Below are 16,627 nucleotides of genomic sequence, written 5' to 3'. Positions count from 1 at the left end.
CATAGGGTTTTACTCAACGCTCTTTCTGGTTCAAAAGACAAACAATGGGGGGGCGCTCGTGAGCAGCAGCCAGGATGGCTGTCTTTTAAATCTGTGCCTCGGCCGCCGGACACATCGGCCAATTTCTGATCCTCAGGGGGGGTCCCCTTGTTCCTCCAATACCCCGATGGGCAAAAAAACGCCGGCCGCTTGCGCCTCTAGCACCCGGCGGGCCGCGCCGGAATTTGCGGCCTACCCGCCGGAGGTCGCGGCTGAAGCCACGGCCTCGATTTTGGGCTGGCCTCCGGAAGCTTGCAGGACCCTGGCCGCAGGTTCGCGGCTCCCGCCGGAGACCGCAGATGAAGCCCCAGCTGCGATTTCGGGTCCCCTGGCGTTGCTATCCGCGGGTGGGACGGATCCTGGCAGTATGGAAGACCTGGCATCAGACCCATCCCGGCACTCTCCCATTCCATCCTTGTGGGATGCTGAGCTCCTGCACTGCTTCAACTTCATGCTGCAGTCGGAATTGTCCTCCAAGCTGGTCAACCGTCTTTCGCGGGAAATTCGGGAGTTGGGCAACCGGACGAACGATCTCGAAGATAAAATGGACGCTGCAGCCACAGTCATTGAAAATCACGAACAGGATTTGTGCGACCTCAAGAAAGAATTGGCGGAGGCGCTGCTACGGCTTGAGGATTTCAAAAATCGTTCCCGCCGTGGCAATTTGCGGTTAAGGGGTATCCTGGAAACGGAAGCGGATCTTACTTCCACCGCTAATGCTCTGTTTCAGGAGCTGACACCCGCTATTCCCATTGACTGGCTTGAATTTGACCGCATGCATCATGCATTGGGCCCCAGATGACTGGATGGGCCCCCGAGGGACATTATCATCAAGTTTACTTATTACCGCACTAAGGAAACTATCCTCTTGGCAGCCATAAAACAACCCTGATCTCAGCTTCCAGGGGCATCACTACCAGCTCTTCGTGGACCTCTCCCAGACCACTCTTCAGAAGCGCCGCCAGTTGAAGCCCTCCACTTCAGACCTGGTGAAACACAGTATTAAATACGCCTGGGGCTTTCCGTTCCGCCTCACCTTCACCTACCAGGGCCACAGTCACTCTGTAGCTACGCCAGAGGAGGCCCATTCTCTCCTGGAATCTTTACACCTTCTTTCGCCGGAAGCTGCTGATCGGAGCCCAGCTCATTCATCTGGATCCCCGACGAGGCTGCTTCCTCCGGGCTGCATCTGGGAGTGGTCGTCCAATAGGAGGAGGGCCCTCCCTCAGACCCCTCCATGATCAAGTCCTTCCTGTTCTTCTCCGGGCTGAAGCTGCGTCTTGCACCTCCCATGCATCGTCTCACCGATGGACTTCTCTGACGGGACCGTGAGTTTGGCCCTTAGGGCTTCCCCAGTTTGTTAGCATTCCGGGTTGGGTCTGATCCGGCTTGCTCCCTTGGGTTCCATTCCTGGTTGGGGGGGGTCTCCTCCTGGACTTAAGAATTATGACTTTCTGCTGCCGCAGCCTATTTTGGGTCCGGGTTTATGGTATTCGGGTCTCCAATGGTGGCATGGGGTGATGGTTCCCTCGGGCTCCGGGGTGGGAGGTTGACCTGGTAGGCCCAGTTGGATGGGATGGGGTTGGCCCCCGTGTTTCTCTGGGTTTCTATGGGGAGGTCATCATGGAGGTCCTCACTCCTGGGACTTTTAGTTTTATTATTTTGGTACCCCGTTATATTATGTTCATTGCCTTATTGCCTTTTTGCCCCGAGGGCTTATGTTTTTGATGTTTCCATTTGCAGCCATGTGTATGGTGGTAGAGCCACCCCTAACTGGTATCCTTCATGTGTAGGATGCACGTCACCATTGGCGTGACACGATTGCACTGTTGTATATACTTTTTGTGTCTTTTTCCTTTCTTTGTTTTTTTTTCTTCTGTTTTTTTGGTTCTTGTTTTATGCAGGGTTCCGGGACGCCACGGTCCGATCGCCATTGGGAGTGGAAATTGCTGGCTGCTTTATGCTTTTTTCTGCTGAGCGTGTTGCGCTGATGCCGCCATGGCCTCGCCCCTTTTGAAATTACATTCACAAAATGTTCAAGGCTTCAATTCACCTCAGAAGCGGGCTAAAGTTTTTCATCACCTCAAATCGCAACAAATTGACGTGGTATGTTTACAAGAGACCAGGTTTTCTCAGTCCTCCGCCCCGCGTTATCTTTCACCTCATTATCCCACCTTTTACACGGCCTCGGCTCCTGAGAAGCATCGGGGTGTGCTGATAGCTTTTAAACGCAATCTCCCCTTTTGTCTGTGCTCGGAATATAGCGGACCCCACGGGCAGGTATTTGCTTTTGCAAGGTACCCTCTGGGACCAGGAGGTTACTTTTGTCTCTTACTACGCGCCTAACCGTTTTCAGCATAAATTCTTTTTGCATCTTTTCACCATTGTTTCCCGACACTCCAAGGGTGTCGGGGGGTGGCCCCTTCTCATGACTTGGTGCTGGAGGAACGTATGCGCTCTCTCTTGCGGACAGCGGGGCTAGCGGACGTCTGGAAGGAACTTCACCAAACTGAACGCGACTTTACATTCTATTCCAATCCTCATGACAGTTTTTGTAGAATTGACCATGTATTCATGCATGTTCAGCAGCTTCCCTTGGTCCAGCGGATAACTATTCCCTCCTCACCCTGGTCGGACCATGATCCCTTGGTACTCCTCCTTGCCCTCTCTGGGTCAGAACGGCGCCCTTTTCATTGGCACATCAACAACTCTTTATTGACCACTCAGACTACCTGCCAACAAATAGAATTTTTTTTACGAACATACTTCACTGAAAACTAAGGCCACGGTGCGAGGTCATGTAATACAGCTGGCGGCGGTGCGGGAGCGGCGACTTTTGGAGCTTCATTCTCTCCGGCCTCTGTGGATGCGCGTTGGAAGTCATCTCCATCCGCGGCCCATAAATGCGCTCGGGATGCTCTGGTGACAGAGTTGGACCTACTTGCCTCTTCGGAGGCAGAACGAGCCCTGCGTTGGACCAAACACAAATTTTATTCCTGTGCTAATAAGCCAGGTCCAATGCTGGCCAGGAAACTCAATTCTATGGGGAAACCCCATAAACCGATCCGACTGCGACTTCCCACAGGTAGATGTACTTCTAATCCCCAGCAGATTGTTTCCTGATTCTCGGACTTCCTTTTGCGCCTCTACGCTAAACCAGATCCCTTCCCTGTGGCTCAAGCTGAGGCATTCTTTCAAGATCTCCATCTTCCTGGATTATCCAAGGCAGCACAGGTGGCCCTCAATGCCGGTGTTACCGTACCGGAAGTGCTCCAAGCTATCAAATCTTTATGGTCCACCTCGGCCCCAGGTCCCGACGGCTTCTCCGGTCTCTATTTTAAGAAATTCTCAGCCCTGTTGGCGCCCTTTTTGGCTGACTATTTCAATGAGTTACGACGGGGCTCCTTGCCCTCTCCAGACACGCTTAGAGTGCATATCTCCATGATTCCTAAGACGACCGATGATGTACAGGAACCGCAAGCCTTCTGGTCCATTTCTCTTCTTAATGGAGACCTGAAGATATTGGGCAAGATCCTTAGTTTTTGCATCAATAAATATTTGCGTAGCCTGGTCCACAGGGACCAAGTGGGGTTCGTTCCTGGGAGGCAGGAGGGTGATAACGTTCGTAAGGTGGTCCATCTTATACATTTTCTGCAACAGCGGAAAATCCCGGGATTCTTACGGTCCTTAGACATATATAAAGCCTTTGATTCTCTATCCTGGGAATATCTGCGGTTTGTGCTGTCTCGCTGGGGTTTTGGGGACTCTATTATTTCTTGGATTCAAGCCTTGTATTCTTCGCCTTCAGCCTCCATTAAATACGCTGGATATTTCTCGGATCCCTTTCCTATTGGGCAAGGGATGAGACAGGGCTGCCCCCTGTCCCCGGCACTCTTTGTCCTGGCACTTGAGCCGCTGGCTTTAGCACTCCAGACCGATTGCAGTGTATTGGGGGTTCCATACACGGGACAGGAGTTTAAGCTGAAACTTTTTGCGGGCGATGCCCTCTTGACTCTTACTAATCCTCTGACGACGCTTCCTAATTTGCAACGGGTTCTTGAGCACTTTTCCTTGATTTTGGGTCTCCGTATTAACTTGGATAAGACTGTCGCTCTCAATATTACTTTGGCTTCAGATTTGGTTTTGCGCCTACAATCCCACTTCCGTTACAGGTGGGCTCCCTCTTCTCTTGAATACTTTTTAATTCGCTTGACCCCCACCTATGACTCCCTCTTTGCTGCAAATTATTATCCATTGCTTAGCTCTCTATATTCTCTTATGCATTCCTGGCAATTTCCGCACCTGTCTTGGATAGGACGGGTTCATTCAGTGAAAATGACCATCCTGCAGAAATTGTTATATTATTTTCGCACTCTCCCAGTGCGGGTTCCCCCTCATTTTCTTTGGTTGCTTCAGGCGAAGTTTATGCATTTTATCTGGGCCAATAAGCACCCCAGAGTATGCAGAAATACACTCTTTGCTCATAGACTCCAGGGTGGTCTTGGGGTGTCTAATGTAACTAAATATTATCAGGCTAGCCAGATTGCCCCACTGTCTATGTTCCACGCTTCCTCTGACATTCCTCTCTGGGTCCTGCTGGAACTACCTAATTGTGCCCCTATCGCACCGTCGACGCTTCTATGGCTTCCCCCTGCCCTGCGCCCTATGGCGCTGAGTCCAATCTTGCTCTATGGCTTACAAGTCTGCGACTCAGTACGTTACTCCAGTGGCCTGATGTCACCTTTTCTGCCTTTGCTCCCAATTGTTAACAACCCTCTTTTCCCACCGGGTTTAGATCACCCAAGGGCGTTTTCTTGGTAGGTGGCTAATGGTTTTCCGCAGGTGCGACACTTTTTGGTTTTTCAGTCCTTCCCCACCTGGAATTTTCTTTGGGAGTCCCGGGATGTTCCCCCGGCGGAATGTTTTTTTGATACCTTTAATTGCGGCACTGGCTGCTCTCGCTGCAGGGCACTTCTGCTTTCCCGTACCATAAATCTGCCTTTGAACAGCTTTGCCAGCAGCGACCGGGCGCCTCGGGCCTTATCTCCCTTCTTTATGCAGCTCTGAACAGACGCTCGTCGCATACTTCTCTTTCATATGTTGTTCAGTGGGAGCGCGACCTGGGAGTGGCTGTGGATCCGGTGGACTGGAATAAAGCCTGGTCACTCATAGCTAAATGCTCATTTAATACGACCACGCTGGAAGCAGCCTACAAGGTATTGTTCCGTTGGTACTGGGTTCTGGCTCGTCTGGCCCAGGCTAACCCTGCTTGTAGTGATCGATATTTTCGGGGTTGTGGCCATCGTGGTGATGTATTGCATATCTGGTGGTCATGCCCGAGGCTGCTTCGTTTTTGGTCTTGTGGGTTTGGCCTCCTTTTCACTTTGTTCCATCTCTCCATACGCCAGGATGCTCGGTATGCCTTGCTTCATTGCCCCATACCGGGCCTCTTGGCTCATCAGCAGAAGGTGGCTTCCTATTTGTTTTTATCGGCCACTAGAACAATTACTCAGGCCTGAAAGAGCCCGTTTGTCCTTCTGGGGGTGCGGGATCGTATGACCACTATGATGCTCAACGAACAGATGTCGAGTATATGCAACGACTCCCAACGTAAATTTTTGAAAATATGGGAGCCGTGGTTGCAATATGCCTTTCCAATGCTCCCCCCAGCTAGTATGGGGATGTAATGGCATTGGCGTTCAGTGTTGGCGCTCTTGGACCCCTGCTCTTTGTTTTTTTTCTCTCTTTTTCTGTTAGTTTTTGGTGTGACAGTGGACAGCTGCCTTTAGTTGTTATAGTCAGAGTTACATTAATGTTATGTGCCATTGATAGCCCCTGCGTGGCCGTACCTCTTGCCTTGTTAGAGTTAGAGCACTGTTTATTATGCTTTTTTTTTTAATCAGTGCAATTGATAGCCCCTGTGTGGGCGTGTTTTTTTGCCTCTGTTTTATACTGTTTAAAGTTCAAATTAATAAAAACAATTGAAATACAAAAGACAAACAATGGATACACTCCAGAGTTTCAGTTGGATCATCAACTTCAGCAAAAATCAAATGTCTCCAGTGCAACAAATTGTACACTTGGAGGACCTTTTCAATACTGCCAATGATTTGGTTCCCCCCCAGAAGATAAAATCTATCAGGGACGGAGTTCTTAGGGTGGCTACCTCTCCTATCAGCCTCTTAATGCCTCAGCCTGTTTGGCAAAATGTCATCCTGTGCCTCGATGATTCCTTGGGCACACTGATGCTTGCACAATTTCAAACAGGTATTCTGACTCAGGGGAGGAAGCATCACCTTAGGCAGTTAATCAGGGTCTCTCCCTACATGAAGAAGAGTCTGGTGGTGGTTAAGGAAGGAGTCATTATTGAGCACAAAGGGATCCATTGTGAAGATGTCAGTGTTCAGAGAAAGTAAACATTTCCCATGAAAGGTGTAGTCTCCAATGTCTTGGTGATTTTAACCACTTCCAGACTGGACACTTTCACCCCCTTCCTGACCAGGGCAATTTTCAGCTTTCAGCGCTATCACACTTTGAATGACAATTGCGCGGTCATGCAACACTGTACCCAAATTAATTTTTTACCATTTTTTTGAGACAGATAAAGCTTTATTTTGGTGGTATTTATTCACCGCTGGGATTTTTATTTTTTTTGCTATGTAAATGAAAAAGTCCAAAAATTTTGAACAAAAGTATTTTTTTTATAAAATTTTGCAAATAAATAATATTTCATCATAAATCTTTGCCAAAATGTATTCCGTTATCTTTTTAGTAAAAAAAAAACCAAAAAAAAACAAATTAGTTTATAACCAAAAATTATAATTTTTAAACATTTTTTTTTTTTACATTTTTATTTTATTTTTTTATATTATTATTTTTCATTTATTTTTATTTTTTTACATACTGTCACCCTAGCAGTACAGTGTCACCATAGTGACACTGTACTACTTGTGGGGGGTGATGAAGATTTGTTTTTTTTTACACTGATTGCTTTTACACCCATAAAGGATGTAAAAGCAATCATTTCTCTTTCTCTCTGTGTGCATTCCTGCACTCATTGAGAAGTACTGAGTGAGCTGTGATTGGTCACAGCTTGTCACATGGTACAAGGCTGTTGTGAATAGCCTTGTACCATGTGACCTCTGTGATCATTCACAGATTTCACATGTAGTAAGCAATGATGTCATAAGTGACATCTTGCTTACTACTTTGCATGTGATCACTGATTGACCAATCAGTGATCACATGATCAGGACCTCGTACAGAGGTCCCGTCCGATGATCAGTGTTTTACTGTGTCCGGAGGACACAGCGGGCACCGGATCGCGGTGCTGCGCGCTCCCAGGGAGCGCGCACAAGCAGGGTGCGGGGAGGCCGTTCATAAATGGCTACCCGACCCTGTACTGCCACCGTCCGGCCGTTTATATGCAACGGCCGGTCGGGAAGTGGTTAAAAGACTTTTTTTGCCCTAACATCTCTGTTGTACAAGGTCAATGGGAAACCAGTCATGTTACAGAGTGGCTGTAGGCTACATTCAATGACAGGGCAGTACAGGCAACAGGTCAATCCCATCATGACCTGGTCAGAACTACACCTGTTAGATCTGAGGGCAGTGTACCTACCAGGCAGGCTGAATATGCAGATGAACCAACTATCCTGCAACAGATCACAAGTGGTCCCTACACCCTCAGTTTGCACATGGGGCCTTTCCCAAATGGACCTTTTTGCATATCTAAGCAGTCACAAACTACCAAGGTTTCTGTCCCAATTTCCATACCCCAGGGCAAAGGGGGTTGAATGCCCTGTTCTCACTATGGAACTGCAGCCTAGCTTATGCCTTCTCTCCACTGCTGCTCATAACGAGATTCCTGATGAGACTTCTGAGGGACAACATCTCAGTCTTAGCCATTCTGCCCCGCTGACTGTACAGGCCGTGGTTTCCCCTAGCAGCTGATCTCGGCAAGCATGCAGCAGTTCCTCTTCTTGCTTTTCCATATCTTCTGTCACAAGGAAAGCTCATACATTGGAACCCAAATAGGCTGGATCTTTGAGCTTGGCTATTGAAATGGGGAGATTGGAAAGCCTAGGCTGTTCTTCTCACGTGATCTCAACTTTGTTGAACGCATGAAAAAGCTCTACTAATACCATTTATGCAAGTATTCGGGATAAGTTGTGTCTTCAACCTTACCTCTCCATCAGTCTTAGAGCTATTAGATTTCCTACAGACCAGCCTAGACCTAGGTTTTAGCCTCGGCTCACTGAAAGTACAGGTTGCGGCAATTTCTGCAGTGACAAAGACTAAGTGGACAGAAGAGCTATTGGTGATAACAGCTTCTCAGAGCAGTGCTTAAAATTCGCCTTTTACGTGTAGCCGGGTTTGGTGGGAGATGAACACCCTGAAACCTCACATATTAAAGTTTCAGGAGACCCATTTTACTGCAGGGTCAGTGCCCAAATTACCTATAAATCTTTATGACCACTGGTTCCAGAGCCCCTCTCCAATCAAACAGGCAAAAAAGATAACTATTGTCATTCAAAAGATCTGAGGAGCATGTAGAAGACCTGGATGAAAGATTTATAATGGTTAAAGGGTCTTTACATGGCAGCCCACTTAATCCGGTCAATGTGTATGCTCCTAACTTCAGTCAGGTGGCCTTCCTGGACGGAGTCCTTAGTAAAGTACAGGAGTTGTTCACTGGTTTCTTGATTATGGGTGGGGATTTCAATCTCTGTATGGATCCCAGTATGGACTCTTCTTCCAATAGGGCCACCCTGACCACAGCAGCTAAGAAGAACCTCTCAAATACTTTCAGGAACTATGATTGGTGAACTGCTGGCACATTTTACTCCTACTTTTCGCAAGTCCACCAGTTGCATTGCCGCCTGGATCTGTTCTTGGGGGACCAAGACTTTTTAGAATATTCTCCACAACCCTATTATGCTCTTGGACCACGCTCCTTTGGAACTGATTATTGCACCCTTGTGCCATGAGCACAGGCCATGGATGTGGCGTCTTAATGAGAACCTTCCGGATGATGTAGCCATGGCAGGTATGGTTTGTACCACTTTACAGCAGTAATTCCTGGAAGAAAAAGCGTAATTCTGATATCCAAAATTTGTTGTCACAGATAGCTGACCTGTCCCTTTGACATAAGCAGGGCAGAGACCCACAAACAGGCAACCAATTATACTGTAGGCCCTGTGAAAACAATTGCATCTCTCCTAGATGCTCATACTCAAAGGAAACTGTGTTTTATTGCTAGAGCCCTTACACGAAAATCTGCATCCCCACGGACAGGTGAAAAATTGCATTTTCCTTCTCAGATTGCCAATTGTTTCTGTGATTTTTATCACTCTCTATAATCTGTGAGAAGAATAGGAGGAAGCCAGGGGGTGACGGGGTGCCCAGATAGAGGCATATGTGGAAGAGGTTAATTGTCCATGCCTGTCTCCCCCGTCCTCCCTGGACAGGGAGTAGCATAGCACACAGGAGGTACTCCAAACAACTAAAAGCATGCCCTCCGGAAAGAGCCCAAGGCTGGATGGCCTTACTAAGGCCTACTTGCTAAAACGTGGACCTTCTCTTGCCACGTTTGACATCATGCCTTGACTTACTGACTAAAAATGGCCACATCCCACCCAAAACCCTGTGGGCACATATCACAGTACTGCCCAAGGAAGGTTAAAACCCGGCACTTTGCCAGAGCTACCACCCAATCTCCCTACTAAACTTGGACATTAAGATATTGGTTAAGATCTTGTGATCTGGCTTACTGTTTAGAGAGAGAATTGGCACACATGTCATTTTGCTATTAAGTCAAGAAGTTCCATTTTGGTCTCATCTGACCAGAGCCCCATCTTCCACACGTTTGCTGTGCCCCCCACATGGCTTCTCACAAACTTCAAACAGGACTTCTTATGGCTTTCTTCTTGCCACTTTTCCATAAAGGCCATATTTGTGGAGTGCACGACTAATAGTTGTCCTGTGGACAGATTCTCCTCCGAGCTGTGGATCTCTATAGCTCCTCCAGAGTTCCCATGGGCCTCTTGGCTGCTTCTCTGATTAATGCTCTCCTTGCCCGACCTGTCAGTTTAGGTGGACGGCCATGTCTTGGTAGGTTTGTAGTTGTGCCATGCTCTTTACATTTTTGGATGATGGATTGAACAGTGCTCCGTGAGATGGTCAAAGCTTAGGATATTTGTTTATAACCTAACCCTGCTTTAAACTTCTCCACAACTTTATCCTTGACCTGTGTGGTGTGTTCCTTGGCCTTCATGATGCTGTTTGTTCACTAATGTTCTCTAACAAACCTCTGAGGGCTTCACAGAACAGCTGTATTTATACTGAGATTACATGACACACAGGGGGACTCTGTTTACTAATTAGGTGACTTCTGAAGGTAATTGGTTCCACTAGATTTTAGTTAGGGGTATCGGAGTAAAGGGGGCTGAATACAAATGCACGCCACACTTTTCACAGATTTATTTGTAAAAAAAATTTAACCTCCTCGGCGGTCTGATTATTTCTGATTTTTTTTGCTGAAAGCGGTACCATTTTTTTGCATGGAAATATGTAGTTTTTTATTGTAGGCTGTAATTTTTAGGAATAACTCACTGAAATCTGTACGAACAAGAGTCTAGTAAACATCCCGGGTATGATAAAATTTGAAACACGAAATCATAAATTATAATTTAATAAATAATCATAAAAAGTAATAATATAATAATACATTTAATTCAATAATATAATCAAACCAAAAACACTGAAATTTGAAATACAGAGGCAAATTCACACATCGCTGAGCAAAGTCGCAAAATCGTTTTCAGTGTCTGATGACGAATTTCCCCCACGAATCATCACTCAATTCTGCAAGTGGTTCTGATTTACTATCGCTGTTCTCTAGCCGGTCTAAAACCCGTTTTGACGTAAAGGGACGCTTTTTGGACGCCATGGACTTTTCTAAGTTTCCAGGCAGAAAGAACAGTCAAAATGCAGGCAGGGCGCCGGACAAAGCACTCGGGACAAAATGTATGTGAAATGTATTGAAACAGCAATGTTTTACTATGTAATAGTCATTTTAAAAAAAACAAAATTTTTTAAAAATTTCAAATTTGCCGCCGGTTCCGGCACCCGTACGTCCCGACGTCACAGGGACTGGAACACGGAAGCCGGATGCCGGCATCGGCCGGAGGAGATGGCCGGGGACGCTGCAGGGGACACATCGTGGGAGCGAAGGACAAGGTAAGTGCTGCAGGGACTCCCTATGCAGCGCCGCATGGTAAGCCTGAGTGTAGCTCGGGGTTACCGCTCTTGGTACTGACATTTTACCCCGAGCTACACTCGGGAATACCGCCAAGGAGGTTAAAAACCATTTCTCATTTTCCTTCCACTTCACAATTATGTGCCACTTTGTGTTGGTCTATCACATCCGATCCCAATAAAAGACATTGATGTTTTTGGTTGCGACATGACAAAATGTGGAAAATTTCAATGGGGAAGAAGGCTTTTTCAAGGCACTGTAGTTATCCTATCTGAAGGTGGCGAACTTCCCCTTATTCAGCATTCCTGTACTGAACCGTACTGTATTTCTGTATTTTAATTTTCATCCAGAGCATTGTTTTCTGTTGTTTTTCATTACCCGTACGTTTTGAAAACAAATCAAAGATTTTACAAAAAGAAAAAAAAAAATCACCCTGCCTCTTACTAACTAAACTGGGGGGGATTTGTACTGTCCTGGCATTTTAAGGGCCTCAAGAAATGAGATGGTCCCCGAGTACATCAGGATTGAACGATTTTCAAATATAGTTTGCAGAGACTATAACTTTCACACAAACCAGTCAATATACACTTATTGGGATTTTTTTTCCCAAAGACTTGTAGCAGACTACTGTATATTTTTACCTAAATTTATACAATTATTTTTTTTATTAGATATGTTTTATAACAGAAAGCAGAAAATATTTGTATTTTTTTCCCCAACATTTTTTGGTCTTTTTCGTTTATATATAATATATAAAAAACACAATGGTGATCAAATACCACCAAAAGAAAGCTCTATTTGTGTCAAACAAATTATATAAATTTAATTTGGGTGCAGCGTTGCATGACCGTGCAATTGCCAGTTAAAGTGGTACGGTGCTGAATAGCAAAAAATGTTCTGGTCATGAAGGGGGTAAAACCTTCTGGAGGTCAACTGGTTAAAAATTGACCTCTAAGTGTGAAATCTTCCACCACAAAATGTACTCAGCCAATGAAAGCTCATGACTCGGTTTTTATTCTTTTCCTGCTATCAATGGCCGACCCGGTCACACACTTCATCCATGTCTTTGGGGACCTCTGATCTCCTTATCAACTGTTTCTTCCATGATGAAGATCAGCCATGGAGTATATCTGAGGTGTATATCAGGGTGTGCTTCTTCCCCACATGAGAGCTGGGATGTCCAGCAACATTCATCTAGAAGACATTTCCCACACTCAAGGCACTAATACACCTCCAGGGTTGTGTGGGACCCCTCATGTACAGGAAGGCAGGACTTCAGTGAGGAACATTTCCCTCACTCAGGACAGGAAAGTGACTTCTCCCCCATGTGCAATTTCTGGTGTCTGTAAAAAGTAGACTTGTCTGAAAAACATTTCCCGCACTCGGGACAGGAATACGGTTTCTCCCCCGTGTGCAATCTTTGATGTCTGTAAAGATTGGACTTCCCTGAAAAACATTTCCCGCACACCGGACAAGAGTATGGTTTTTCCCCCGTGTGAGACCTCTTATGTATGACAAGATCTGATTTTTGAACAAAACATTTCCCACACTCAGAACAGGAATACGGCTTTTCACCTGTGTGCAATCTCTTATGTCTGTAAAGAGAGTATTTGTCTGAAAACCAACTTCCGCACTCAGGACAGTTATATGGCTTTTCCCGCTTTTCAGACCTTTGATGTTTGACAGGTTGTGAATTTTGTATAAAGGATTTCCTGCAGTCAAAACAGGCAGATGGCTTCTCACTCGTGTACAATCTCTGATGAATAGAAAGACTGGAATTACTTGAAGAACATTTCCCACACTCAGGACAGGAATACATATTTTCCCCTGTGTGTGATCTCTGATGTCTGTAAAGATTGGACAGGTCTGAAAAATATTTTCCGCACTCAGAACAGGAATACAGCTTTTCCCCCGTGTGAGACCTTTCATGTTTCATAAGTTGTGATTTTTGTGGAAAACATTTCCCGCACTCAGGACAGGAATACGGCATCTCACCCGTGTGCAATCTCTCATGTTTTTGAAGACTGGACTTCCCTGAAAAACATTTCCCGCACTCCTGACAAGAGTACGGTTTTTCCCCCGTGTGAGACCTCTTATGTATGACAAGATCTGATTTTTGAACAAAACATTTCCCACACTCAGAACAGGAATACGGCTTTTCACCTGTGTGCAATCTCTTATGTCTGTAAAGAGAGTATTTGTCTGAAAACCAACTTCCGCACTCAGGACAGTTATATGGCTTTTCCCGCTTTTCAGACCTTTGATGTTTGACAGGTTGTGAATTTTGTATAAAGTATTTCCTGCAGTCAAAACAGGGAGACGGCTTCTCACTTGTGTACAATCTCTGATGAATAGAAGGACTGGAATTACTTGCAGAACATTTCCCACACTCAGGACAGGAATACATATTTTCCCCCGTGTGAGATCTCTGATGTCTGTAAAGATTGGACATGTCTGAAAAATATTTTCCGCACTCAGAACAGGAATACGGCTTTTCCCCTGTGTGAGACCTTTCATGTTTCATAAGTTGTGATTTTTGTGGAAAACATTTCCAGCACTCAGGACAGGAATACGGCTTCTCATCCGTGTGCAATCTCTGATGTTTTTGAAGACTGGACTTCTTTGAAAAACATTTTCCACACTTAGGACAAGAATACGGCTTCTCACCTGTGTGAGATCTTATATGGTCATTAAGGCGGGATTTAAAATTGAGACACTCAGAACAGGAGAGCCTTTTCTCTGTATGAAGGCCGGCCCGGTCCCGCACAGTCTGAGGTTCCTCAGGATACGAGGAATCCGATGGTCCATCTACACTGGGTGGTGCCGGATGGACATTGGAGGGAGCCGGGTTTTCTCCTGGACTATACTGTGTGATGTCCTCATCTTCTACTTTCCAGTCTGGAGACAAAGTGAGACAATCCTCGGAGGTTTTCCTCATCTCCCGGCCATGGACTAAAATACAAAGAGGATTACTAGACAGGAGCTGATTGGTTCCCCAAACAAGGACTCCGCCCACATCAGGCAGCTTGGTCTCTGAGGAGCTTACAATTCCACCCTCAAGGGAACTAGGAAATGGCTCCTCTGATCTCCTACCAGGTCATTTCTTTATTCATGGACCTTAGTCAGAGAGTGAGGAAACAACCAGAACTGTCTTTTATAGGAGGGACAGTGATGAGGGGATTATAGGACGAGGGTCCCCACCCCCTCTATCACTCATCGCCATCTTCCCAACACAAGAAGTACTGCACTTCCTTATTTAGTCCATGATTTAGTCATGAAGAACAGCGGGGCTGAGCCCCACCAGAGGTCAGAGAGTGAGGATGGGGGGAGAACAACCAAGATGAAGACTGGACTGATCCTGAAGACCACCATCATTGGGGTATTGACTCCTCCCTCATTATCACTTTCTGTTTAAGGGTCCAAAGTAGGAGGATGTTATCACATTATTATCACCATGTAAAAGTCTGTGCTCCAATCACATCATCCGATATAAAATGTCCAGCTGGGAGGAAATGGGTGTAACAAAAGAGAATCCATATTATGTATATATATAGCAGTGAGGGGAGGGGGAGAGCAGAAGTCAGGACTATGGAATATTTAGCATAATGTGTAGGCTTAGGACTACATATTGTGAAATATATATCATATAGTGTTAGGAGTCAGGACTATTTGTATTTGGTAATCTTTGGTAGCAAAATGTTTACTGTAGACAAGTTGCAGAGATCCCACACCGCTGCCTCCCATCTCCTGAGACTGCACTCAGTGACTTGGGTCTGAGACTATACAGACATATCCCTCCACCCGGCACAGCCAGCAGACCACAGAGCAAGGAACCCTGGGAGAATTGTTCTGTCAGAGATCTTGCTAGACCCGGGCATGGGGAAAAGACCCAACACATACCCCAGGTGCCTAGGTTGAGCAACATTTTGCTGCCAGCTGAACCCCAGAACCTCCATAAATCCAGTCTAGATACATAAATTGTGTCTGCAGCACAGAGAAGGAAGATTATCCGAGAGAAATCCAGGAATACAGGACGGGGAACACAGCTCAGGAAAGTGACCAGGGGATTACAGGCTGATATCACCCAGTCCCCGCCCTACTCTGGACCAATCAGTGAGCAGTAACAGAGAAGAGATAAGAGAATATATTGTGGCTCACCTGTGCTGATCTCTGTAGGAGTGTCCTCCTCTTTGAATGTCCTCATCATTCCAACCTCCTCCGTATATTGCTGATCATCCCTCACGTACGTCTCTTCTACTTCTGTTTTAACCTCAACTTTTATATCTATCAGATCTTCACCCTAAACCAAAGAAAGAGAGAGAAATATCATATATAAAATATCTCTTCCTTAACATCAAGTTTAGGATCTCTCAGGTTTCCACTCTGAATATATAATAAATTGACATCAATGGTAACAATGCAGATAATGTACAGATCCTAATGATACTATCAGTGATTGTTCTACCTGATGATGGTGAGGGATGGTGTGACCTTCCTGTGTGGAATCCCGGAAATACAGAGGACGGGGACATCTCTCTGGTGGGTTCCCATGACTGGATCCATCTACCTGATGATGGTGAGGGATGGTGTGACCTTCCTGTGTGGAATCCCGGGAATACAGAGGACGGGGACATCTCTCTGGTGGGTTCCCATGACTGGATCCATCTGTAGGAAACACACACACTGACTGAATCCATTGTTTCTATGTGTTTATCAGATGATGGGGGATCTAGGTGGATCCTCCGTACTGCTCTCTCCTTTACAATAAAGTCTCCTCTTACCCGGTGATGTGAGGGGCGGCTGATTGTCCATCATGACGTCCTTGTAGAGATCCTTGTGTCCTTCTAAATACTCCCACTCCTCCATGGAGAAATAGACAGTGACACCCTGACACCTTATAGGAACCTGACACACACAATGATACAGTCACCATCCAGACACATCCCTTGTCTGTTACTGGAGAATGTCCCAGAATTCCCGGCACCGCTCACCTCTCCTGTCAGCAGCTCCATCATCTTCTTGGTGACTTCTAGAATCTTCTGCATGTTGTGTCTCTCATGGTTTAGGGAGTCACATGGAGGCACTGTGATGGTCATATGATCACCTGACTTCAGAGGAGGAAATCTCTGTATTGAGGAACCAATAGGAATATCATGTTAGAATCCCAGAATCCTCCTCACCTCTCTGGTCAGGTCTGTGTTTTATTAATAGAGATGAGAGTGATGTCATGTGACCTCCCAGAATCCTCCTCACCTCTCCGGTCAGGTCTGTGTTTTATTAATAGAGATGAGAGTGATGTCATGTGACCTCCCAGAATCCTCACCTCTC

The 16,627-nt window shown here is 46.0% G+C and overlaps 3 protein-coding genes across 3 annotated transcripts in view; 1 reads left to right on the top strand and 2 right to left on the bottom strand.

Annotated features, from left to right (window-relative positions):
- LOC149443081 (uncharacterized) overlaps positions 1-16,627 on the top strand; it is a 67,813-nt gene that overhangs the window by 41,724 nt on the left and 9,462 nt on the right. The window lies entirely within an intron of this gene.
- LOC149443083 (uncharacterized) lies at positions 11,981-14,289 on the bottom strand. Its single transcript, XM_089655918.1, has one exon. It carries the CDS (start codon positions 14,235-14,237, stop codon positions 12,594-12,596), a length of 1,644 nt encoding a protein of 547 aa, XP_089512044.1. The 5' UTR covers positions 14,238-14,289; the 3' UTR covers positions 11,981-12,593.
- On the bottom strand, positions 15,295-16,312 carry LOC149443082 (uncharacterized). Its single transcript, XM_089655929.1, has 3 exons — positions 16,081-16,312; positions 15,765-15,862; positions 15,295-15,599 (listed from the first exon to the last, which is right to left on the bottom strand). The coding sequence occupies exons 1-3, from the start codon at positions 16,163-16,165 to the stop codon at positions 15,396-15,398; spliced, it is 387 nt and encodes a 128-aa protein (XP_089512055.1). The 5' UTR covers positions 16,166-16,312; the 3' UTR covers positions 15,295-15,395.

This window comes from Staurois parvus, unplaced genomic scaffold, assembly GCF_062004578.1.
Source record: "Staurois parvus isolate SC_StPar_1 unplaced genomic scaffold, SC_StPar_1.0 ptg000877l, whole genome shotgun sequence".
NCBI classification, from domain to species: domain Eukaryota; kingdom Metazoa; phylum Chordata; class Amphibia; order Anura; family Ranidae; genus Staurois; species Staurois parvus.
Note: the sequence above shows the minus strand (reverse complement) of the source record. Positions and strands in the feature narration are given on the sequence as shown.